The 24,706-nt window shown below is 59.6% G+C and overlaps 2 protein-coding genes across 2 annotated transcripts in view; one reads left to right on the forward strand and one right to left on the reverse strand.

Moving 5' to 3' along the window:
• The window catches only part of LOC102458237 (uncharacterized), a 62,974-nt gene extending 49,094 nt beyond the window's left edge, over nucleotides 1-13,880 (forward strand). The window contains exons 12-14 of the mRNA XM_075908203.1: nucleotides 1,293-1,310; nucleotides 12,036-12,164; nucleotides 13,699-13,880. Of these exons, the coding sequence (XP_075764318.1) occupies nucleotides 1,293-1,310; nucleotides 12,036-12,164; nucleotides 13,699-13,880 (329 nt within the window). The remainder of the gene's footprint in view (nucleotides 1-1,292; nucleotides 1,311-12,035; nucleotides 12,165-13,698) is intronic.
• A 2,510-nt stretch (nucleotides 13,881-16,390) lies between these two features.
• Nucleotides 16,391-21,824, reverse strand: LOC106732552 (phospholipase A2 inhibitor and Ly6/PLAUR domain-containing protein-like). Its single transcript, XM_075908204.1, has 4 exons — nucleotides 21,797-21,824; nucleotides 21,257-21,415; nucleotides 17,578-17,718; nucleotides 16,391-16,827 (listed from the first exon to the last, which is right to left on the reverse strand). The coding sequence occupies exons 1-4, from the start codon at nucleotides 21,822-21,824 to the stop codon at nucleotides 16,535-16,537; spliced, it is 621 nt and encodes a 206-aa protein (XP_075764319.1). The 3' UTR covers nucleotides 16,391-16,534.
• Between the last annotated feature and the right edge of the window lie 2,882 nt (nucleotides 21,825-24,706).

Consider the following 24,706-nt stretch of genomic DNA (forward strand, 5'->3'; position numbering starts at 1 on the left):
AATCAAGCCCGAAGTCCCAGCTGAACCCCCCGTGGCCCCGCCGGGCTGCTGGGGTGACACAAGGGGCCGTGGCATCCCCAACCCCGCCCAGCGGGCGTCTGTCCCGGAACCTCCCCGCGGGCTGGGGGCTCTCTGGGCCGGAGCGAATCCTCGGAATAAATGGAAACCCCAAAGAAAAGCCCTGGCTGTGGTGTCGTGCTCAGACTGCCCACGCGGGTCCCGCCCGCAGGCAGCTGGCGCGTATCTGGCTCCCTGGGTGCATGGGTGCACGGACACAGTCGGCGTTAGACAGCCGCATCCCTGCAGCAGCACGCAGGCGGCTCACTCCGGCCGGGAGACGCTGGGGAAGGCCAGACACACATCCCCGGGGCGAGCTTCATTCATTTCACATTGCGCTACAGCCCGTGCTGACGACTGTGGCAGGGACAGTCACAGGGACCCCCCGCCGACTGTCACCTGATGGGCTGAAATACCACCTGTCTGCCCTGAGGGGCACCCCACCTCCCGGTCCTGCTGGGCCAGACCCCTCGGCTCATAAGAGCATCACAACGGCTGTACAGGGTCAGAGCAAAGGCCCATCCCGCCCAGTGTCCTGTCTGCCCATGTTAGCCAGGGCCAGGTGCCCTAGTGGGAGGGGACACAACAGGGAATCCTCACATGATCCCTCCCCCATCACCCGTCTCCAGAGTGACACCATTCCCACCCATCCTGGCTAACAGTCATTGATGAACCTCATCTCCATGAATCTAGCTCTTTTCTTAATCCCTGTTAAAGCCCTGGCCTTCACCACATCCTCTGGCAAGGAGTTCCACAGGTTGACTGTGCACTGAGTGAAGAAAAATATCCCAGTAGGTTGTACGTGTTGGCTCCCTCCACAGACACTGGGATCAGCTCAGCTCTGGGAAGGCTTCAGTCACAGGGACGTGCCACGGTGCTCAGGTGGGCAGGCCTGAAGGGACCGGAACCCCCAAATAAATCCATCTGACGCTGCTTAGAGTTTTAGCCACCACACGCTCATATGGGTCACCCTCTTGTGTACATAACGAGAGATGCGGAGCGGCTCAACCCCCCACCCAGCGCCCAGACACCAAGTCCTGCACTAGGTTTTTAACAAACACAAGAGGGGTTATTAAGTATAAAAGACAGGAGTTGAGTGGTTGCAAGTGACAGCACACGGAGCAAACCAAGTCACTAAGGCTACGTCTAAACTTTACGCCTTTTGACAGTATCTTTCGAAAAAGCCTGTCGAAAAAGAGTGTCTAGACTACCATCAGTTCTGTCAAAAAAGGAAGCCGCTTTTCCAAAAGAAAGTCTAGATGCTCTCTTTCAGAAAAGCGCAGTTTGCATTCCATAGCACGTTTTTTCGAAGGAACACTTTGGAAGGAAGGCGTTATTCCTCATAAAACGAGGTTTACTGCAGTCCACAAAACCGCCACGTTCTGTTGATTTACTGTTGACAGAAAGCGGTGGTTGTCTAGATACAGGTACAGTTTTTTCGAAAAAACCTTGTAGCCTAGACAGACCCTAAGCAAAGTGTCGGGAATAATTCTGGACAGCTGGATCAGGTGAAAATAAAAAGTCCGAGTATTATCACACCCAGCGCTGCTGGCGTGCCAGCCAGGGGTTAACCTGGTGAACACTGGTTAAACAAAACATTACAATGGGTTATATAGGCGGCAGATAGACGGAGGAGAAGCAATGATGAAATGAGCACGTAAGCCAATAACGTGTGAAAGGTCACAAAGCATCTCACCCCCGTAGCGCTACAGCCACCCTGCCCCCAACACCCACCCCGTAGCGCTACAGCCGCCCACAACTCCCACCCCCATAGCCACCGCCACTGCACCCCAACACCCACCCCCGAAGGGCTTATCTGTCCTTGCTTAGATCCTTCCCGTGTTACTTTTCCTTATCCGGCACTGTGTGCAGAGGCAGCATTCCCAGCTTACACGGCTCTTTTAGTTCACAGTCCTTTTTCTTAAAGATGTAAACAAGTCCATAATCCTCCGGGTGAGTCCTGCTCCCCGCCGGCCAATTCTTCCCCCTCTTCCCCACCCAGCTGGCTGGTTCTCTTCCTTCCGATCTCCTCCGGCCAGCCCTGCTTCCCGCCGGCTGCCCCCCATCTCCTCCGGCCAGCTCCGCTGCCCCCGACCCCACTCCCCAGCCCTGCTGCCCGTCCTTCCCCTCCTCCCGGCCAGCCCTGCTCCCCTCCCAGCCGGAGCCCTTCTCCCTCCCGCATCAAGTGTGTCCGGTGGTTTTTTTTTTGAAGCTACCTGGGAACCCTAGTGCTATAGCCACCCTGCCCCCAACACCCACCGCACCCTGCGGAGGCAGCCTGGGTTCGGGGAAAGTCCCCTTTGCCCTCTGCCTGCCGGGCCTGAAGACGCTTTCCTGACCCCTGGCCTGCCCGGGCTTCCCAACACCTGACACCGGCAACAAAAGGCCTGACGTCCCAGCTGCACCCCCCCAGAACATGCCGCCAGGGCTGCGCCGAGGGGCTGGTGCCCAACCGAGCGTCTGCCCCGGTGCCTGCCCCCGGCCGGGCTCTCTCTGTACACAGCGCGTTCTCTGAACACATCCGGGCCCTGCCCGTGAGCCCTGGGTGTGGGGCTCAGGGGGCCTGGCCTCAGCCCGGCCCTGCCAGCCGGGGGCGCTGTCCCACGCCGAAGCCGCACGGAGCTGGTTTGGCGCCTGTGCATGTGGGTGGCCGCGTGTGTGCGGGAAAGGCCCATGGTCCGGGAGACCCGCAGCACTGCCTGCGCCAGACGTGAGGCAAGGCCAGACCACGCACTGCCAAGGCCCAGGGCATCCCACCCCTGCCCCCAGCTTCTGCCAGCACAGACTGTTTTCTCTACAGCAGCCTGCCTCCTTCAGTGTGTCCCCTGCCTCTCCCGGGAAAGGGGGGGCACCCCAAGCCATATTTCCCAGCCCCCTCCATGCCTGCACCACGCCGAACGCCCGTCGCCTCCTGGGCCTCGCTGCGGGGCGCCCAGCACAGTATCTGAGGGCGACACAAACAGCTCTGATGTGGTCTTTGCAAGAGCCCCGTGGCACCAGGGAAACTGAGGCACAGAGGGGCCCTCGCACAGGGAGTCTGGAGATGCATCTCCCCAGGCACATAACCCCACTCCTCTCCACAGCTAGAGCCGAGCTAGAGGGTCCCTCTCCCCGAGGTAGGCCCGGCCCCGCCCAGCCGCAGTGTGGATGCCCCTCAACGGGCTGAGAGACCTCCCATGGCTGGGGAGAGGAAAAGTTGCAGGGCCAGAGGAGGGGGGCAAAGCCAGCCTGGAATGCAGCTGAATGGGGCGTCTCCGCTCAGGTATCATGACCGAGCTCCCCCCACTGGGGGTGACGTCGTGCTCCTGGCACCCAGCTGGGCGCAGCCCCCTTGACACGGGGCGGAGAAGAAAAATCTGCCACCCATGAATGTTTGCACATGGCCAGGGATGCTGATAAGCTGTGCTGGGAAGTGGGAGGGGAGCGGCCGTCCGGGCCCCAACTCCACGGCCCCTCAGCTTCCTTGTGGGGGGTTCTTGGGGCCTCCCTTTGCTCTCAACTGGCCCTCGGCCCCCGGGAGTCTAGGGAGATGGATTCACCCCAGCCGTGAATTTCCCACCCTCTGTGCTCTGCCCCATCGCCGGGTCCTTGCACCTCCACTGTGCAAACAGCCGCACCCCGGCCCTTGTGACTCAGCGGCGCGGTGCCCCTGCTATTTTTGGCACAACCCAGAAGCCTTGATAGGAAAAGTTCTATAGACCCAGGCGAGGGGCTGAGAGGCCATTTGAACTGCACGGAAAGTGGGAGTGCCCGGCAGGACACGCTACGTATCCGTAAATCATTCCCGGTCACTCCCGTCTATATATGAATCCACGTCCACCCTTGAGCGCCACACAGAGGAAAGGGGCCGTGCGAGGCCGGCGGGGCATCTCCGCGGTATTGGTGAGAACTCCGAGCCAGGTGGTGAAGGTAAGAGTTCGTAACGCAATGAGAAATGATACTTTGCAACCGTGCATGGTCTGTGGACGGCCTGTAGAGGACAGAGACTCGTTTTACAGGCAAACTCCCTTTGGAAAGTGTCGGGACGTGGCTCGAGCCACGATAAAGCAGGTTTTGACATCAAAATGGAGCCCCACTCCTGGAGTGGCGAGTGAATGAAGGAGGGAGATTTTTAAAGGCAAAACCAGCAGAGCAGCAACTCGCTGGGAGTCTGGCCTCAAATTCTCATTGGCTGCTTTGAAGGCCCCGGATGAGGAGCAGAGAAGGACCGATGGATGGAGCAGGTCTGGGCTGTCGGAAAGCCTCCAGCCGCTCCCTGGCCGTGGGGCAGGAAGGATCCTAGGCAGTCGCCCCGTCTCAGGAGGGATAGCGCAGATCTGGAGCCAATGCGGCTGGGGGAGGGGAAAACCTGTCCAGGGCAGAGCCCTACAGCCGTACTGGAATCCTGCTGGTACCATCGGCCTCGCTGCTACAGTCGTGGGAGAGGGAAAAGGTGCTTTGCTGTGGGGTGACTGGGTGGGCAGGAAGTGACTGTGGAACCACGGGACAAAGCACATGACAGCAGCTTGTCAGAAATGGCAGCGAGAGAGAACAAGTGTTTTCCTAAAGAAAGGTTTGAATGCTGGAATGTGAGGAGGGACAGGAAGAGTTGAAGTCCGTTAGAACAGCAGTGAAATGACTTTTTACATGGGTCAAGTGAGATTTGTTTCCTATTTTGAGAGGTAAAAATAGCATCTGACGTTTGTGCACATAGACGTTACGTTAACCAGACTATTGCTTTCAGGCGCGTGAGGGACCATGTCTCTTGTGGGATTTGCAGGATTTAAGGTTTTTGCAGGTGGGAACCAACTAAACATACAAGAAACAGGGCGGGAGCGAGAGGGATTAATATATAGTCCCACACGGGACTCTCCCCGAACTCCCGTCCTGCTATTTCTGGGAATGTGTGAACCAGAACTGAGCAGGGAGACAGTTTTCAACCCAAACTTTTCTTCATCAAAAATGCAGCTTTGAGAGACTGACGGATTTTGCACATTTGTGTCTATTTAACCACATTTTTTTAGCTGAAAAAAGAGATCCTAGAAAGCCCCTCCCTGAGAGACGGAAACGAGACGCAGCTCTCCGCACGCCCAGGAGACGTTTTCATTATTTTTCACTTTTCAAACCTGAGAGCACCAGTGATATTGAAGCCCATTTGTGATTATTCTTCCAGCACCATGGGGGTTTCCTTGCTCCTCTGCCTCCTCCCTGCTCTCCTAGCGACAGCCAGTGTCCAAGGTGAGTCATGCGCGGCTGTAGCCACTTGACCCTCCTGGACTTGGACCCCTCGCGCCCCTCAGCTCCCCGACCAGGGCCCCTCCCGCACGTGCAGGGCGCTGGGACTAGCTCTGGGGCACAAGGGCCTGTCCACACGGCGGTTACAGTAGCAGCTTGGCCACGGCGCTGGAGCGGGGCCGGCAGAGCCCGTAGTGCAGACGCCGCCTGGCCCAGGGGAAGGGAGTTTCCCTCCCTGGAGGTGTCACCTCCCGAGCAAGGGTGGCCAAACTGAGGGGAACGTCCCCCCTCGGTCCAGCCGCACCCACTCCGGTGTGGGTTGGCCCAGGCCCGTGGGACGCCTGAGGGGACACTGGCCCATTTCGGCGCAGGCCCCTCGGCGCGGCGGGGGCGGCGCGAAGGGGAGGAAATGACACTGCCCCTGTCCCGGGCGCTAGCAGAGGGCTCTGCAGCCAGCTCCCGCAGCCCCCTCGGGTGCACTCGATCCGGCCCCACCATCTTGTGTCTGTGCAGCTTTTCCAAGCAGCCCCCACCGGCTCCTTCCCCGCCAGGGGCTGCCCCCTCCCACCTGCACCCCCTGCTGCCGTCTGGGCACTGCCCTCGGCTGGGACGACGGAGGGCGTCAGCTTTCCCACGTCCTCTGTCACTAGGTCACCTCCCTTGTCCCATAAGGGCCCCACCCTTCCCTCACCCCCTCTTATTGTTACCCGGCCTGTAGGAACCGTTCCTGGTCCCCGTCTCTCCCTGGCCGGCTGCCGTTCCCGTTGTGCTTTCCCGAGTACACCCCGGCCTGCTCGCGCCGTAGATTTCTCCTTTCCCTGGCCAGCTGCAATTAGGGTGGCCAGCTGTCCGGCACTGGCCCAGGCAGGCCGGTACTTGCAGCCTCTGTCCTGTAAAAACCCCCAGGAAATACCGGCCATGGAAAGTGTTTGGTGTTTTCTGTGTCCCGTGGACGGGAGGCCGCTTGGGGCATCCTGCGCCTGCCACGTCTGGCACGGAGTGGGGTGGGGGGAGGGATTTAAAGGCACAGTGACTTCTTGTGTGTGAATTTTTTTTTGTTCAACGAGTTTGGTCCCCCCCATTTTATTTTTCAACCAATTTTTGCCCTGCCATGTTCGGTAATTTTGGTGAAAGTATCTGGTAGGGTTGCCAGATGGTTTCAACAAAAATACCAACCTCTCCCCAAAACAGGGACAAATTCTGTTGAGGGGGAAAAAAGAGCAGGGGGGAGGAAAACCAAAGCTGTTGAGAAAAAAAAAACCGACTGTAAAAGAGCATTAAAGCAACACACCCTTTTAAGAGCATGCAGAGTCAGCAGAGTGTCAGGTACCACGTGGTCTGGGGCTGCGACCTCGGGCCTGGCCGGCGTCACCTGTGCACCCGTGTCCCAGTAACCCATCACCTCCCTGCCATCCGCCTAGGGCCAGGAAGAGCACGAAGACCCCGGGAAGGCATTGCTTCTCCTTGCTCAGGTCTTTAGCCGTTTTGCCGGTGGCTATCTTGTTTTCTTGGTCAAGCCAGACGGTAGCTTCCCTGCAGAACCAGGGGGGTTTCTCCTCCTCCCTGGTTGTCTGTCCATGTCTCGGGAGCATCCCATTTGCCCGTAACCTCCCTGCAGGTTTCTCTGCTAAGCCACACCGGCCGGTGGCCATGTTTGCTCTTCCCGCACCCTGGGAATGAGAGATGCTGGGGTGGGGAGGAGGAAGGGGGCACACAGAGCCCCAGGCGTGAGGTGGGGGGGGTTAGCTGGGGTTTGGAGGGCACCCGACTATTTCGTGACAGGCACAGGAGGCGGCCAGAAGCCCCGGGCGGGGCAGTGGACTCTGCTAATGTTCCTGGAGAAACGAGTGACTCTGGTACCGTGAAAACGTGCATGAGGGGGATGCACATCGGGGTGGGCGGGGCTTATTCTGTGGGCGGAGCTCTGGAAAGGCACCATCCCCTTCACCTGTCCCCAGTGCTGCCCCCCTGGTACCTCTGTCCCTGGCTGAAATGAGCCATTGCGAAGGGTTCCAGACTCAAACAGGCCCATTCTCCCCTCGGCTTGTTTGGAGCAGGGGAGCCTCAGGCTGAGGGACGTGTCCGAGCTGACACTGTGACCCCAGTGAGAAGGAAACACTCGCTCTTCTCTCTCCAGCAGGGACGCTGACGTGCGACGTGTGTTTCGGCTACACGGCGGCCTGCGATTTGTTTCAATCAACCTGCCAAAGCGACCAGGCAACAGGCGGCTGCATCTCCGTGGCAGAGGAAATTTCCCTGGGTAGGTGACATTGCCTTCACCCCAGGCACATCGCACCCTGCAGTGGGGCCAGGGCCCTACAGAGGGGATTTCACTCGCTGGGTTTTCAACCCCACCCGGGCCGGCTGTGCCAAGAGAAACGCACTGTCTCAGGGGGTGGAAAAGGAGACGGGAGATGGATCCCTCGGGCCCTGCCGGCCGCTCCCCAAGGCCCGTCTGACGCCCTGGGGCCCCTGGTCAGGGCTGGGCCCTTCCTCACACACGTATTTGCCTCTGCCTGGGATGTAAAGTCAGGATGGTTTCCCCCTTGGATGTGGAGTCGCCAGACAAACCTCCTCCCTGTTCAGCCCCCCAGCACCTCAGGCCGGCGGATTCACCAGGGCCCTTCAGGTCCCGCCGTTTGTCTTTTGATGTGGGAACTCTGAAACGCTGAATAATAGACCTGGTTTTGTTCATCCTGCGCCTGCATAATGCACAGACACCGTCAGCTTTCATGTGGTCTGTCCTTATCTATTTACTTCTCTACACCTGCACACACCCACCCACATGCACCCACCCGCCCGCCTCGCTCCACCCACTTGCCCACCTTGCTACACCTGCACGCACCCGTCCGCCCTGCTACACCCTCAGGCACCCACCCACCTCGCTACACCTGCACGCACCTGGCCGCTCGCCTTGCTACTCCTGCACGCACCCGCCTCTCTACACCTGCATGAACGCTTTGCTACACCCGCACCCACCCGCCCGCCTCACTACACCCGCACACACGCCTCGATACACCCACATGTACCCGCCCGCCTCGCTACACCTGCACTCATGCCTCGCTACACCCGCACCCACCCGCCCGCCTCACTACACCTGCACACATGCCTCGATACACCCACATGCACCCGCCCGCCCACCTCGCTACACCTGCACTCATGCCTCGCTACACCCGCACCCACCCGCCCGCCTCACTACACCCGCACACATGCCTCGATACACCCACATGCACCCACCCGCCCACCTCGCTACACCCGCACTCACGCCTCGCTACACCCGCACCCACCCGCCCGCCTCTCCATACCCACACCCGACCAGCTACCCACCTCTCTACAGCCGCACACATCCATCTGTCTATCTCCGCACATGCTCACCTGCCTGCCTGACTCTGACCACACTCAGGACACTTTCCCAGCACTGTCCCCAGTGGGTTTATTCAGGATCTGGCCTCCTTGCGATTAACGTGGCCAGGACCCGGCATTAAACCTCACCGCCCCCTACTCTCCACTCACAAACCCTTTAGCCTCAGCCTGGCTGACACAATCTGGGGGGCAGTTTAGGCCTCGGCTCCTCTTCACCCTCCTGAATTGTGGCCCCAGAATCAGACCCAGGATCCCAGCAGCCGCACAACGAGGTGAAATCCCCTCTCTGCCCCGCCCAAGGGTCCCTCCCAGCCTCCCATTTTTGGTTTTGCTTTTCCGTATGTGACGAAGACGGGACCCAGGACTCGGTCTTCTCCAGCCAATGTCTCAGCAGCTACAAGAGCGACATAAAAGTCCCCATCACGTTCTCTCTGGGGAACGGCCAGTACGTGCGGAACAACGTCACACAATGCAACGACACGAATTTGTGTAATTCGGCCCTACCTCAAGGTACGTTGTGGGTCTGTTTGTATTGTCCCTATTTCAGGTCACATGCCCACGCACAGAGCTGGGCTAAAGATGTGAAAATGTGGTTAATTGGTTGGTTGAGTAGTCGATGGAGTTTCCGTCGACAGGCACGTCCGCATTCCCCCTTTGAAATGTACAGGCACCCTGCTGGGCCCCCGCTGGGGCTCTTGTACATTTCCAGGGAGGAACGCAGCACTCTGCGTGCAGCCTGGGGTCGTGGGAAGTCTCCCTGACTCCGGGCTGCATGCAGGGGCCAGCTTTACAATGTACAAGAGTCTCCAGCAGGAGCTTTTGTGCATTTCAAAGCCATGGAGAGAAGAACTGGGAAGTTTCTGGGGGCGATGGCAGCGGGGTACTTGCCAGGGAAGGGTTGTGATGACTCGGATGCAGAGCTGGGGAGAGAAACAAATAGTCCTGGTTCCCACCCTCTACTGCTCTAACCACTAGTCCCCTCCACCTTGATGTTTAAGGTGGAGCTACGCTGCTGTTGCTCCATGAGACAGCTCCTGTTCTCCCCAGGGGCAGGGAGAGCCGGCGTGTTCCCCGGCAGCACCACACTGGGAAAGGAACCGCCCTGACCATAGATCCATTCCCAACCCCAGTGCCAGGCGCCTGTGGCACAGGGGAGAGGAAGGAGGGTGCCCGGTAACTGCCCTGCTTTGGCCTGGTGCAGCTGGAGCAGAGAGGTCCCCAGACGGATGGGAAGGAGATCGTCGATTAGTCCTTAACATCCTTAAACTAGACAGCACTGAGCAGGGTGTGTGTGTCGGGCTGTGCGTGTGCCCCTTGCTGACGCCTAAGAACAGGTCGTTACAGCCCTTTGGAAGGGACAAGCTCAAAGCCCATTAACAGGTGGGCGCAGGGAGGATTCACACCCCAGCAGGTCCCGACACCCCGTCTCCTTGCTACAGTGGAATCATTCCTGTGGACACGCCCCAGCACAACTGTAATTGTTACCACCATGCCTGCTGGGGAGAAAGTGACGAGCGAAGAGTTATTTACTCCTTCCCAGAGCACAAGGACAAGGGGTCATGAAGAGAAACGAACAGGCAGTAGGTTTAAAACAAACCCAAAGAAGTTTTTCTTCACACTAACACACAGTCAACCTGTGGAACTCCTCGCCAGAGGATGTGGGGAAGGAAAAGATCATAACAGGGTTCCAGAAAGAGCTAGATACATTCACAGTCCATCAATGGCTAGGTAATGGGGTTGGGGCGCCCCCTGGCTGAATGCCTGTGCACTCTCTGTTTAGGGAGGGTTTCCAGAGCACAGCCCACCGGCTGAGTCACACAATCTGTGTGCCAAAGAAACAAACCCCTTCTGGGCTACATAGCAAACAGGGCCTCTCCCTGCGCCCTTGGTAGCGTCCCTCCATCTGCTCCCTCCCTGGCACAGAGCGGTGCCCCCGGTGGCAGCGTCTCCATCCTAACCTCAGGGCTTCGTCTCCAAGGCTTGACCCAGCCTGGCCTGCAATAGGCTCCCCGCCGGGAGCTGTCCGTGGTACTGCTCCCTCAGCCAGCTCCAAAGTGACACTAACGGCTGCTCTGTCTGCAGCCCCTTTTATATGGCCTTCCTGGCTCCTGATTGGCTGCTGCCCCTGCAGCTGCTCTAGCCTGCTTGGAGGACCTCTCCGCTGCCTTTTCTCAGTGGCAGAACACAAGTCTCCAGCAGGGGGCCTCAGAGCCTGGTCCATCCCATCGCAGCTATTAGCCGGGCTGGGAGGGGCGGGTGTCCCTGGCCTGTCCTGGGCAGAAGCTGGCAATGGGCGACGGGGGGGGGGGGGTCACTGGATGGTTCCCTGTTCTGTTCCCTCCCTCGGGGCAGCTGGCCTTGGCCACGGTGGGCAGACAGGACACGGGGCTGGAGGGGCCTTTGCTCTGACCCAGTGCAGCCGTTCATGTCCCTAGGAGCGTTGCCAGCAGACCCAGAGAAGTGATCGTCCCCCTTTAGTCAGCCCTGGGGAGGCCACATCTGGAGTATTGTGTCCAGTTCTGGGCCCCCCACTACAGAAAGGATGTGGAGCATTGGAGAGGGGCCAGCGGAGGGAAACCAAGATGATTTGGGGGCTGGAGCACATGCCCTGCGAGGAGAGGCTGAGGGATTGGGGCTTGTTCAGGCTGCAGAGGACCAGAGTGAGGGGGGATTTGAGAGCAGCCTGCAACTCCCTGAAGGGGGGTCCAGAGAGGCTGGAGAGAGGCTGTTCTCAGTGGGGGCAGGAGGCAGAACTAGGAGCAATGGGGCTCAAGTTGCCGTGGGGGGGGGGGGTTGGGTTGGAGCTTAGGACAAACGATTTCCCTAGGCGGGTGGGGAAGCCCTGGGCTGGGTTCCCTAGGGAGGGGGTGGAATCTGCATCCCTAGGGGTGTTTCAGTCCTGGCTGGACCAAGCCCGGGCTGGCTGATTGAGTCAGGGCTGGTCCTGCTTTGGGCTGCGAGTGCGATTGGATCCCTCCCGAGGGCTCTGCCCGTCCTGGGATTTGGAGATTCTTTATTGCCCCAAACTCCATTTCCTCCTGTGTCAGTTCTGCCTCCAGTGAGATCCCTGTAGCGGGCGGGTCTCCGGGCGGGGGTAGAACAGTCGGGGCCCGTTTGCCATCAGACGGGTGGGGGCTGCATAGGAAGGAGGGAGCAGCCGCCGGGACAGGCTGAAATCTAAACTTCCCGGCACCTATCGGCTCCCCCTTCACACTCGCCGGGATCCAGAACTGAGCCAGTGCGGCCGTCGCCGACTGTTGTGTCCCAGACAGACGGAGAAATGCCCCCGGCTGCAGGGAGGGGCCTGCACATGCTTGGCGAGGCAGGGCCCAGCCCCCAGCTGGGACGAGGTTTCACCCACCCGGTAACCGTCTCTCTGTCTTTGTTCTCAGTGACCCCAGACACCACCCCGAATGGGCTGCAGTGCCCAACCTGCTTTGCTCTGAACTTTGCTGCCTGCAACAGCCAGATCACCCCCTGCACAGGGCAGGAGACCTATTGCCTGAATTACTTTGGCTTTCTGACCCAAGGTAAATTCTGCCCGGCGGTCACAGGGTGGGGGGTGCCTGGGAATGTCCCGCCCCAGCAGCTCCCCCGAGAGATGGTGGGACCTGGAGTCTGTGCAGAGCCCTGGGCGGGTGGGGCCTCCAAGCGGGGTTTTGGCTGGAGGGAAGGTGAGAGGCATTGGGATGTTTTCCTCCAAGCCGAATCCCCCCCCCCCCAGTGATGCTGCCCTGCTCTGGGGGTGATGGCAGCGGGGTACTTGCCAGGGGAGGGTTGTGATGTCAGGGATGCAGAGCTGGGGAGAGAACTCAGGAGTCCTGGCTCCCACCCCCATTGCTCTAACCACTAGTCCCCTCTCCCTTGATGTCTAAGGTGGAGCTAAGCTGCTGTTGCTCCGTGAGGCAGCTCCTGCTCTCAGTGTGGCCCAGGGCTCCCAGCGCTCTGGGGTGGTTATAAAATAACTGAACCGAGCGGGCGGCTGCCAGGGGCAGGGAGAGCCGGCGTGTTCCCCGGTGGTGCCACGCTGGGGAAGGAGCCGCCCCGGCCACAGCTCCATTCCCAACCCCAGCGCCAGGCTCCTGTGGGGCGCAGGGGAGGCAAGAGGGTGCCAGGCGCTTGCCCTGCTGTGGCCTGGTGCAGCCAGAGCAGGGAGATGCCCAGGTGGGTGGGAAGCGGAGGCAGAGGGGGAACTGCTGGTGGGGATGGGGGGGGCAGAGAAGGAGCCGGAGCGACTCGCCCCTAAGAACTGGCTGATTTCCCCAACAGGTGCATCTCGTTCCCCATTTCAAGCACAGGGCTGCGCGTCGGCGTCTTCACAGGAGATTAAACCCAGACGCAACCTGACTGTGGCAGCCTACACCTTTCAGTTTTATTGGGGAACCTCTGGTCCAGCAAAACCAATACCCACCAGTCCCAGCATCCCATCTACAGCCACCACGGCACCTCTTCCCTCTACAACCACCATCCCTCCCCCTGCAAACACCACCAGTCCTGCCACAAAAACCACCCATCCAGCCACAAACACCACTACGCCTGACAAAAAAACCACCCATCCAGCCACAAACACCACTACGCCTGACAAAAAAACCACCCATCCAGCCACAAACACCACTACGCCTGACAAAAAAACCACCCATCCAGCCACAAACACCACTACGCCTGACAAAAAAACCACCCATCCAGCCACAAACACCACTACGCCTGACAAAAAAACCACCCATCCAGCCACAAACACCACTACGCCTGACAAAAAAACCACCCATCCAGCCACAAACACCACTACGCCTGACAAAAAAACCACCCATCCAGCCACAAACACCACTACGCCTGACAAAAAAACCACCCATCCAGCCACAAACACCACTACGCCTGACAAAAAAACCACCCATCCAGCCACAAACACCACTACGCCTGACAAAAAAACCACCCATCCAGCCACAAACACCACTACGCCTGACAAAAAAACCACCCATCCAGCCACAAACACCACCAGTCCTTCCACAAAAACCACCCATCCAGCCACAAACACCACTACGCCTGACAAAAAAACCATCCATCCAGCCACAGACACCACTACGCCTGACAAAAAAACCATCCATCCAGCCACAGACACCACGAAAAACACCATGCACTCTGTAGTTACAAGCACCACCAAGGGAGGCAGCCCGGCTCTGGGGAAAGTCCCCTTTGCCCTCTACCTGCCCGCCCTTATGGGGCTGCTGCTGGTGAAGCTGCTCTCCTGACCCCCATCCTGGCTGGGCCCCGCCACGCCTGTAGCTTGTAAATCAAGCCCGAAATGTCAGCTGCCCCCACAAGACCCGCCAGGCTGCTGAGATGACAGGAGGAGGCCGCTGCCCAGCGTCTGGCGGGCGTCTGTCCCGGAACCTCCCCGCGGGCTGGGGTCTCTCTGGGCTGGAGCGAATCCTCTGAATAAATGGGAACCCTCCCGAAAAACCCTGGCTGTGGTGTCGTGCTCAGGCTGCCCACGTGGGGCCCGCCCGCAGGCAGCTGGCGTGTGCCTGGCTCCCTGGGCGCACGGACACAATTGGCGTTAGCAGCACGCAGGCGGCTCACTCCGGCCAGGAGACGCTGGGGAAGGCTGGACACACATCCCCGGGGCGACCTTAATTCATTTTGCAAGGACCAGACAGGATAGAAGTGGTGGTAAGAGATAACAGACAGATCAAAGTTAGTTACTAAAGGAAATTAAATGAAATGCACCAGTTAAGTTTAATACCCTTAGAAACTTGTTCCGTGCAACTTCTGCTGTAGTTCTCATTTTTTCTCACAAACCGTGAAGTGTTCCAACTTGGGCCTGATCCTCCCCCCTGTTCAGGCTTAGATATTTCCCGCAGGCAGCTTGGGTGCTAATCTGGGGTCTCTGGATGTTGGGCAGACACCCCCATTGTTCACCTGGGATTTTACGACACCTTTTCCTATGAAATAGCTGAGGCATTTGGCCTCGGCAAGTCCTATTGCACACTTGGCTGGGTTCACTGTAAGGCGGGCCTGCCTTAAGGAATCTAGCACAGCTTCCGCCTTTTCTAGGGGAGTCTCCCAGTCAGGGGTATGGATTATTACCTCGTCTAGGTAGCTGCCGCGTAATCGGTAGGAGGGCGCAGGGCAGGGCCACGACATTTTGGCACCTGAGGCAGGGAGCTCAAATGATGCCTCACTTGGACCAAAACTTTGAAAGGTCCCAACCCTGCCTCCTTCCTGTTCTCCTCTCCTGGGACTGCTCTTCTACCTACATACGCACCAGCAGCAGACACAATTTTCTACACTCTGGGGCCGAGTGGTGCGCCCCCCCCCAACATGGTCTGGCACCTGAGGCGGCCGCCTCAGTTTACCTCATGGTAAGGCCGGCCCGGTGAGGGCGTAGGAGCTTGTTGGGGGGTGGCTGGTGCCCCATGCAGGCCGAAAGGGAGAACAGTTTGTTGCACTAGGCCCTGCTGGCCAGCCCCTGATCGCCCCATGGGCCAATGTTTGGGAAAGGGAGACAGGCCAGCAAAGGAGCCCCCTAGTCCCTGGGCACCGGCTGAGCCAGGGCACCTAGCCATGAGCCCGAGAGCAGCCACTAGGGTGGCCAGATGGTTTCAGAAAAAATACCCAACACCACCGACAAAAAAACACACCAGGAAAAAGTTTGTTGAGGAAAAAAAAAGGAGCCTGAGAGTTGTTGAGCAAAAAAAAAAGAAAACCACCGTGGCCCCTTTAAAAGCCAAGTAGCGAGGTGTTTTGCCTCCCTGCACCAGGCCAGAACCTGGTAAGCACTAGGGTGGCCAGGCTGCCTCCGTACTGAGCCAGACAGCCCGGGATTTTCACCTCCTGGCCGGGAAAAATCAGAAAGTACCAGACATGTTTGGTGTCCGGTATTTTCTGAATTTGTTTACTGGACAGGAGGTGACAATAGCGGACTGTCCGGTTCAATACCAGGCACCTGGCAGCCCTAGTGGCCACAGTGAAGCTGCCCTTCCCTCTCCTCGGCCCTGCAGACCCCACAGAGGAGCCGGGGGAGCCTCTGGGTCTGCCTTAGTGCGCTGCCAGGCCCTATCTGCCACCGCGCAGGCCCGGACCTTTCCCCCTCCCATCCCGCCTCTGTGCCAGGCTCCCTCCCACCACTGGGTTCCAGCCCCATGGAAGGTCCCGGCAGCTGCTGGATCCAGGCATGGCTCTGTGCCGCCTCCCAGTGGGAGAGGAGCCCAGGTGCAGGCACAGGCCTTCCCGCTGCTGCGGGGGGGCAGAGTGACCCAGGGGAGCCCCCACTGCTCCTGGGAAGGGTCATTTCACCTTGTCGCTGCTGGGAGGGGAGGGGAGGCTCAGCCCCCGTTCTGGGACCCTCTAGCAATGGGAAGGGGTGTGACGGGCTGGATCATAGACGTCCCTTTGGAGCTGTCCCCAGCTGTTCTGATCACGCCACTGACCCCCACCTGCCTGCCCTCTGGGGCTCCCCACCAGCTTCTCTGGGCTGCGCCAGGCAAGGCACAGAGTTGGGGTCCCCACTCCCTGCTGAGCAGCACGGACCCTGACTCCGCTCAGCTCCAGGAGGGCTCAGCACCTGGGAAACCAACCCCCAGAAGGGCCTCAGCCCCCGATAAATCCCTCTCACCCTGGGTAAAAGGGGCACATGGAGAAAGCCTTTGTCAGTCATGGAGAGAGACGCACACTGGTGCTCACCTCCCCGGCAACACTTATTTACACTGGTCTTGATAATAAACAAACGGACTTTTATTAGGTGTAAGAAGTAGGCTTGATGTGGCTGCAAGTGAGACGAGGCAGATCAAAATGAGTTACTGCATTGAAATGCACAGAAACGACCCCGGGTCACTAGTTCTAATCCCCTAAGAAACTCGATAAATGCAAATCGGGAGCCACGGGGCCCGGGCAGGGCGGGGGGTCAGGAGAGCAGCTTCACCAGCAGCAGCCCCGTCAGGCCGGGCAGGCAGAGGGCGAAGGGGACTTGCCCCGGAGCCAGGCTGGTGCCGCTGGTCGTGGCCGTGGTGGGTAGGGGAGTGGATGGTAGGGAGGTGGTGGGCGGGGGGGTGGTGGTGGGTGCTCTCTCCGCTGGGACGGAGGTCGCCTGACCAAAGAGGTATCTGGAGTTCCCGGCTGTCAGGAAGGTTCCGGATTCAATGTCCTGCGCAGACGCCGAGGCGCAGCCCTTGGCAGCGAACGGGGAAAGGCTTGATCCTGAAAGGGAAAATCGGCCTTTTATGGGGCACTGGCAGCTCTGGGTTCTCCTCCACCCCCTCCCCTCTGTTCCCACCAGCCGGTGGTTCCCCTTCTGCCTCCCCTTCCCACCCGCCTGGGCATCTCCCGGCTCTGGCTGCACCAGGCCACGGCAGGGCAGGCACCTGGCGCCCTCTTGCCTCCCCCGCACTCTGCAGGAGGCTGGCGCTGGGGTTGAGAATGGAGCTGTGGCCGGGGCGGCTTCTTCCCCAGCGCGGCGCCACCGGGGAACACGCCGGCTCTCCCCGCCCCCGGCAGCCCCCCGCTCGGTTCAGTTATTTTATAACCTCCCCAGAGCGCCGGGAGCCCTGGGCACACTGAGAGCAGGAGCTGCCTCACAGAGCAACAGCAGCTTAGCTCCACCTTAGACATCAAGGGGGAGGGGACTAGTGGTTAGAGCAGTGGGGGAGGAGGAGGAGCCAGGACTTCTGGGATCCCTCCTCAGCTCTGCATCCCTGACATCACAACCCTCCCCTGGCAAGTACCCCGCTGCCATCACCGCAGAGCAAGGCGGCATCACTGTTGGGGGGTGTTTGGCGGGGAGGGAAACGTCCCAATTCCTCTCGCCTTCCCTCCAGCCAGAACCCCTCTTGGTGGCCCCACCCGCCCAGGGCTCCGCACAGACTCCGGCTCCCACCAGTCCTTGGGAGAGCTCCAGGGGCAGGACTTTCCCAGGCAGCCCCCGCCCTGCGGCCAGCAGGCAGAACGTACCTTTAATGATCTCCCCAGTGAAGTCGATGCAGTAGGTCTCCTCCCCGGTGCAGAGGATGGCTTGGCCGGTGCAGGCGCTGGCGTTCCGAGCCAGGCAGGCTGGGCACTGCAGCCCGTTCAAGGTGCTGTTCTCCTGGGGCACTGAGAACCCAGAGACACGGTCACGGGGGTGTTGACCTCACTCAGACTGGCGGGCGCCCCCACTGCCCTGCATTGCCTAAGCCCCGGGGCGTCGCTCCGTCCGTCTGTCACCCGGAGCCTCTGCACCCCCCCGCCGATGGGTTCTGGCTTTTCCGGGAGTTCCCGGGCTCCCAGAGCTGGGGCCCTGCTGTGTTTGGGAGATGTCAGAAATGCCCTCCCGCCGTCTGATATGCCCAGGCACCTCCGGGCCTTGTAATGCGCCAAACAGTCATAGAACGGGAAGAGACCTTAGAAGGTCAAGTCCCGCCCCCTGCTCTAGGCAGGACCAATCCCAACTAAATCAACCCAGCCAGGGCTTTGTCGAGACTTAAACACCCCTAGGGATGGAGACTCCACTACTTCCCTAGGGTATGTCTACACTAGAAAGTTAGTTCGAACTAACGGACGTTAGTTCGAACTAACTTTCCTATGCGCTACACTAGCGCTCCGCTAGTTCGAATTTGAATCGAACTAGCGGAGCGCTTAGTTCGAACTAGGTAAACCTCATTTTACGAGGACTAACGCCTAGTTCGAACTAGCTAGTTCGAACTAAGGGCTGTGTAGCCCTTTAGTTCGAACTAGTGGGAGGCTAGCCCTCCCCAGGTTTCCCTGGTGGCCACTCTGGCCAACACCAGGGAAACTCTATGCCCCCCTCCCGGCCCCGGACCCCTTAAAGGGGCACGGGCTGGCTACGGTGCCCGTGCCAGGTGCAAGCCTGCCAGCACCCAGCTAGCAGACCCTGCACCTGGCACGGCACAGAGCCACCCACCCGATGCCCCCCAGCCCACCCCCTCTTGCCGGGACCAGGCTGGCGGCTCCCGGGAGCTTGCCCTGGACCGCAAGAGGCGGGCACCTTCCTGGGCTAGTGCGGACATCGTGGACCTCGTCCACGATCTCCGCACTAGGCACAGGAAAGTGGCCGTCTAGGGCAGGAGAGCTGCCAGCCTGGCCACCCAGGACCAGGTGTGCATGAAAATCAAGGGGGTCCACTGAGACCCCCGACCCTGAGCCCTGAGCTTACAATGGCCGTCCTGGGTCAGACCAAAGGTCCATCTAGCCCAGTAGCCTGTCTGCCAACAGCGGCCAACCCTAGGGACCCTGGAGGGGATGGACCGAAGACAATGACCAAGCCATTTGTCTCGTGCCATCCCTCTCCAGCCTTCCACAAACCTTGGGCAGGGACACCACTCCTACCCTCTGGCTAATAGGACTCCATGGACCCAACCTCCATGACTTGATCTCACTTCCCTTTAAACTCTGTTCTAGTTGTAGCCTTCACAGCCTCCTGCAGCAAGGAGTTCCACAGGTTAACTATTTGCTTTGTCAACAACAACAACTTTCTCTTACTAGTTTGAAGCCTGCTACCCATTCCTTTCCTTTGGTGTCCTCTAGTCCTTCTTTATGGGAACTCAGGAAGAACTTTTCTGAATGCACCCTCTCCACCCAACCCCTGCTTTTAGAGACCTCTATCCTGTCCCCCCTCCGTCTCCTCTTTTCTAAGCTGAACAGTCCCAGTCTCTGTAGCCTCTCTTCATCTGGGACCTGTTCCCAACCCCTGATCATGTTAGTTGCCCTCCCCTCTCCCAGCCTTTCTCTTCCCCTCTCCCACCGCCTTTTCCCAGTCTCCCCCAGTTTTTTTCAATAAAGACAGAGTCAATGTTGGAAGAAACGTTATCTTTATTTTGTACATCAATAAGAAGGGGGGCTAGGGAAGGGCAAGTGGAAGGAGGTGAGGGAGGAATGGGGTACGAGCCCCCGATGGGGAGGACTGGGCTGGCTCTGCGGGCTTCTGGGGGTGGAAGCTCTCCTGCAGCCCCCCAATTACTCCCTCTCCCCAGATGGCAGCCTGCGGCAAGTGCAGCCGGGCTGATGGCCGAGTGGTGTGATGTGCCCAGTGTGGGCACTCAGGGCACTCCAAGCCAGAACTTCTTTGCAAGCGGGGCACCCCTTAGAACTGTGTGTCCGGGGTGGGGGTCGGGACCCTTTAAGCGCAGCCCTCGGCTAGCCTGAGACAGTATCTCCATGCTCTAAGTCCTCCTTTTATGCCCTGCCGGCACTGCTTCCGGCCATCATTAAGCCCTGTTCAGAGTCCACTCAATGTGGACTTACTAGTTCGAACTAGCAAAACGCTAGTTCGAACTAGTTTTTAGTTCTAGATGCGTTAGTTCGAACTAGCTTAGTTCGAATTAACTAATTCGAACTAAGTTAGTTCGAACTAGCGCTGTAGTGTAGACGTACCCCTAGGGAACCCAGCCCAGGGCTTCACCACCCTCCTAGGGAAATAGTTTTTCCTAATATCCAACCTGGACCTCTCCCACCACAACTTGAGCCCATTGCTCCTTGTTCTGTCACCTGTCACTACTGAGAACAGCCTCTCTCCATCCTCTTTGGAACCCCCTTCAGGAAGTTGCAGGCTGCTCTCAAATCCCCCCTCACTCTTCGCTTCTGCAGACTAAACAGACCCAACTCCCTCAGCCTCTCCTCATAAGTCATATGCTCCAGCCCCCTAATCATTTTGGTTGCCTCCACTGGACTCTCTCCAATGCGTCCACATACTTTTTGTAGTGGGGGGCCCAGAACTGGACTCAATACTCCAGATGCGGCCTCACCAAAGCTGAATAAAGGGGAATGATGACATCTCTGGATCTGCTGGCAATGCTCCTCCTAATGCCCCTAATCTGCCATTAGCCTTCTTGGCTACAAGGGCGCCTGTTGACTCATCTCCAGCTTCTCATCCACTGTAACCCCCAGGTCCTTTTCTGCAGAACTGATACTTAGCTGGTTGGTCCCCAGCTTGTAACTATGCTTGGGATTCTTCCCAAGTGAATGCCTTTGCTCAAGCCCAGGGTAACAGTGTCGAGCTTGCAAATGAATTCCAGTTCTGGCTCCCTCTCTGGAATTGGGGGGTGAAATTGCTTTGTACAATGGATGCTTTTACATCCATGACTGAGTGGTCCCCCACAGGTTTGTGTGTGACCATTTGTGATTGTGTCCAGTTCTCCTTTGGCCCAGAGACTGGCCGGTCTGGCCACTGTCCATGGCAGAGGGGCATGGCTGGCACTGGATGTCCTAGAGCACATTGGGGCATGGGCAGGTGTAGGAGCCCCTGATGTGGTGGCTGATGGGGTAGGGCCCATGGTGGTGTCGCTGGTGGAGATGTGTGGGCAGCGTTAGCACCGGGGTGTGTTGCAGGGGTGGGGCCCTGGGCAGGTGTGTGTGAGGTGTGACGTGTGGCTGCTGGAAAGGATTTGCTTCAGGTCAGGGGCTGTCCTGTCCCCAGGCCTGTGAGGGGAGCGGTTCCCTGGCCCGGCTGTAGATTGTCAATGATGCCCCAGCGGGGTGTGAGCTGGGGCCAGGCCCCTCTCAAGGGGCTCTCACGACCTGATGTCGCATCAGCCAGGGACACCCGGAGAGCCAGACTCACCCCGTTCAGCGCTGACTCATTGTGCAGGTGAACAAGCCCTTGAACCGGGGCCCCGGGAGCCCAACGCGAACTCACCGGCCAGCAGAGCGGTGTTGCACTTCTCCGTGGCGTTGCATCGCGAGGTGTTGAGCCGCAGGTACAGCCCGCGCCCCACGGTGAGCGTGAGGGGCCCCTTGATGCCGCTGTTGTAGTTGGGCAGGCAGCCTTTGACGTAGCCCGTGGCCGGGGTCCCGCCTGCGTCAGAGAGAACCAAGGGAGGGGCTGGCGCGGCGCCTTGCGCTGGAGCTGGGAGGTGATTTCACCTCAGCGTTTGGCTGCGGGGAGCCCGGCCCAGTCCCGGGGCCCGGTTCCAGCAGGAGGGGGTGCAGCTGGGGGCTCGGTGGAGCCGGGGGGCTGGTCGCAGAGTTAGAAACCTGCCTCGGAGCCAGAGACTCCAGGGCTGCGTCGATGCAGCTTGGCCCAGTGGGGTGACCGGGGACCTGTCTGCCAGCACCCGCCCGGAGCAAATCTCCACTCGGGGGCCCCTGGGTGGAGTGGGGAGGGTCTGACCCCGCCTGGGAGCTGGGAGCAGTCGCCAGACAGACTCCGTCTGGGAACGAGGCGAATGTTTCTCACCGTGAGGGGAATTAGCCCTTGGGCCCATACCCCTGGGACTGGGGTGGCTTCTCTGCCAGGGACCGAGTGGGAAGCCAGGCGGGATGGTTTCCTCCAGCTCTAGGGACGAGCGGGGGCAGGTCTCTGGCCTGTGCCGGGCAGGGTCGCACGAGATGCTCACGAGGGTCCCTGTGGCCCTGCAGGCCGGGAATCGGTGGCCGTGTGCAGTGCTGGGTTAACTGGGCTAGCCGTGCCCTGGTGTGAGCATCCGCACGGCTGCACCCGCAGGGGTTGGAGGCACAGATGTAGCTGGAGCAAAGAGCCCTGGCACGCAGCCAGCAGCGGCTGGGGAGCCCGGCTGGAGCGGTAGCGGGGGGGCTGCCTGAGCTGGGGATCCCCAGGGCCAGGCGTGCTGACTGCAGGGCAGGGCAGCGGGCTGGGAGGACGGCAGTGGGGACCTCACTCGGGACTGCTCAGTCACAAGGGTGCTGGGCCAGACAAGGCAGGTGGGGTTCTCTGGTTCTGGGAAAGGAGGGTTACAATCGGAGGGCGCCTGTGGCCGTGGCAGGAGAGATATTCCATAGCAGCCCCCAGCCGGCTCCAGTCCTGATCTTGACACGTTTCCGGGGGGGGGCTGCTCATGGCAGGTGTCTGCAGTGGCCAGCCGTGGGGCTCTGGCTGGGGTGGGCCCGGCGTGACGACGGAGAATTTCCCAGGGACGGACCAGCGGGTTGCGCCCACGTAATCAGGGCCTTGCCAGTCTCCGTATTTAGGGCTTGGGAAGGAATTTTCCCCCAGCTCAGATTGGCAGAGACCGGGGGTGGGGGCGGGTTTCACCACATTAGAGTGTACAAAGGGAGCTGACTGACACACCGGGCCTCTGGGAAAGGCGGGGGATTGGCTCCTCGTTCCCAGAAGGGGCGGGGCCTCAGGTGGAAGGGGCGGGGCCAAGGCAGGCGATTTAAAGGGCCGGGTGGGAGGCGGGGCCACCTACTCAGCGTGGTTTCTCCCGCCAGCGAGCGGCAGCCTCCGGCGCCCTTCCTCACCGAACAGGTCCCTGTGGTCGTCCTGCAGGCGGCTTCCGTGCCGGAGCACGACTCACAGGTCAGGGCCCCCGCTGGAGACAGAGAAACCGCAGACGTGTCCCTCGTCCTGCGGGGCGGCAGTGACGCGGCCCTGAGCCCGACCCCCCCTCCAACCCAGCCCCTCTCTCCTGCCGAGGCCCCGGTTGCAATTTCAGCCACGGGGTCAGGTTGGGGTGTGTGATCCGCAGGGTATTACCCCCATGCGTGGCCACCCCAGGCCTGCAGGGGACATACACAAGCAACACCCCCGCCCTCAGCCCTTGTCCACTGGCCCCGCGGTGTCTCTCGTGGCCAGGCTCCGTCTGGGCGCAGCCCACACCAGAGCCTCCCGCCCGGGGGAGGAGAGCCAGCCTTTCTGAGGGGCGCCCCCTCTCCCAGTGTGGAGCCGCGGTGGAGCGTCCGCTCTCCCGTCCCCCCGGACAAGCTGGTGCCTGGGTCAGTCCCACCGTGGAGCGTTCCGGACTCGACTCCCACCCACCGGATCTCGCCCTGCCCTTGTGTGCTGGGATGCAGAGCCCTCTGCTGCTGCTCATGGCAGGCCGGGTCCCTGGTGATACTCCGGGCCCAGGCAGTGTCATTTCCTCCCCTTAGTGCTGCCCCCACCGCACCAAGGGGCCTGCGCCGAAAGGGGCCCCTGGGGCAGTACCCAGTCAGGGCATCCCTTGGGCCCAAACGGGGGGTGGAGCTACCATGGTCGGAGGCGGGGGAGGGTAAAAAATCCACCCCCTGAGCTCCACAGCGAGGCCAACAGAACCCCAGAGTAGATGCGGCTGGACCGAGGGGGGACGGTCCCCTCGGCTTGGCCACCCTCACTCGGGAGGTGACCCCTCCAGGGAGGGAAACCCCCTTCCACTGGGGCAGGAGGTGTCTGCACTACGGGCTCTGCCGGACCCATTCCAGCACTGTGGCCAAGCTGCTACTGCAACCGTTGTGTGGACAGGCCCTTGTGCCCCAAAGCTAGTCCCAGCGCCCTGCACGTGCGGGAGGGGCCCTGGTCGGGGAGCCAAGGGGCACGAGGGGTCGAAGTCCAGGAGGGTTAAGTGGCTGCAGCCACGGACGACTCACCTTGGGCACTGGCTGTCGCTAGGAGAGCAGGGAGGAGGCAGAGGAGCGAGGAAACCCCCATGGTGCTGGGAGGAGCCCGGGGTCAGGCTGGGAGCTGAACGGAGCCTTCTCACAGCTGGTGCAGCGAGCTCTGCCGGAGGGGAGCAGGCGAGAGATGAGGCCGAAATGAGAACACAGAGGGAATTCCAGCCAGAGAACTGATTTTTAGTTCCCTGGAAGTTCTAAAAAGTCGGGAAAAAATCAGGGCCGCCCTTATTTCTTGCGCAACTGAACCGTCGAACAGAAAAGGCTTTTCCTTCCTTGTCGTGCGCGTAACAGAGAGGGGCTTGCAATGAACGCTGCTGGCAGCTGTGACATGAAATCTCTACTACTGGAAATGTCACCACAAAACAGTTCAGCTTTTTTTCCTCCTGGAGCAAGGCAGAAAAAGGGAGACAAATTCGGAAACGTTCACTCAGCCCAAACCAGCATTTTTCAGTGGAGAAAGACTGTGGTCAAGAACAGTGGTAGAGATGTAGCCGTGTTAGTCTGGTACAGCTGAAACAAAAAACAGGACCGTGTAGCACTTTAAAGACTAACAAGATGGTTTATTAGATGAGGAGCTTTCGTGGGCTAGACCCACTTCCTCAGATCAAATGGTGGATGAAAATTGTCACAACCATATATACCAAAGGATACAATTAAATGTGTTCACTTTTTAAAAATTGTTTCCTTTGGTATATATGGTTGTGATAATTTTCTTCCACTATTTGCTCTGAGGAAGTGGGTCTGGCCCACGAAA

The sequence above is a fragment of the Pelodiscus sinensis genome, chromosome 24 (genome assembly GCF_049634645.1).
Source record: "Pelodiscus sinensis isolate JC-2024 chromosome 24, ASM4963464v1, whole genome shotgun sequence".
In the NCBI taxonomy this organism is placed as follows: domain Eukaryota; kingdom Metazoa; phylum Chordata; order Testudines; family Trionychidae; genus Pelodiscus; species Pelodiscus sinensis.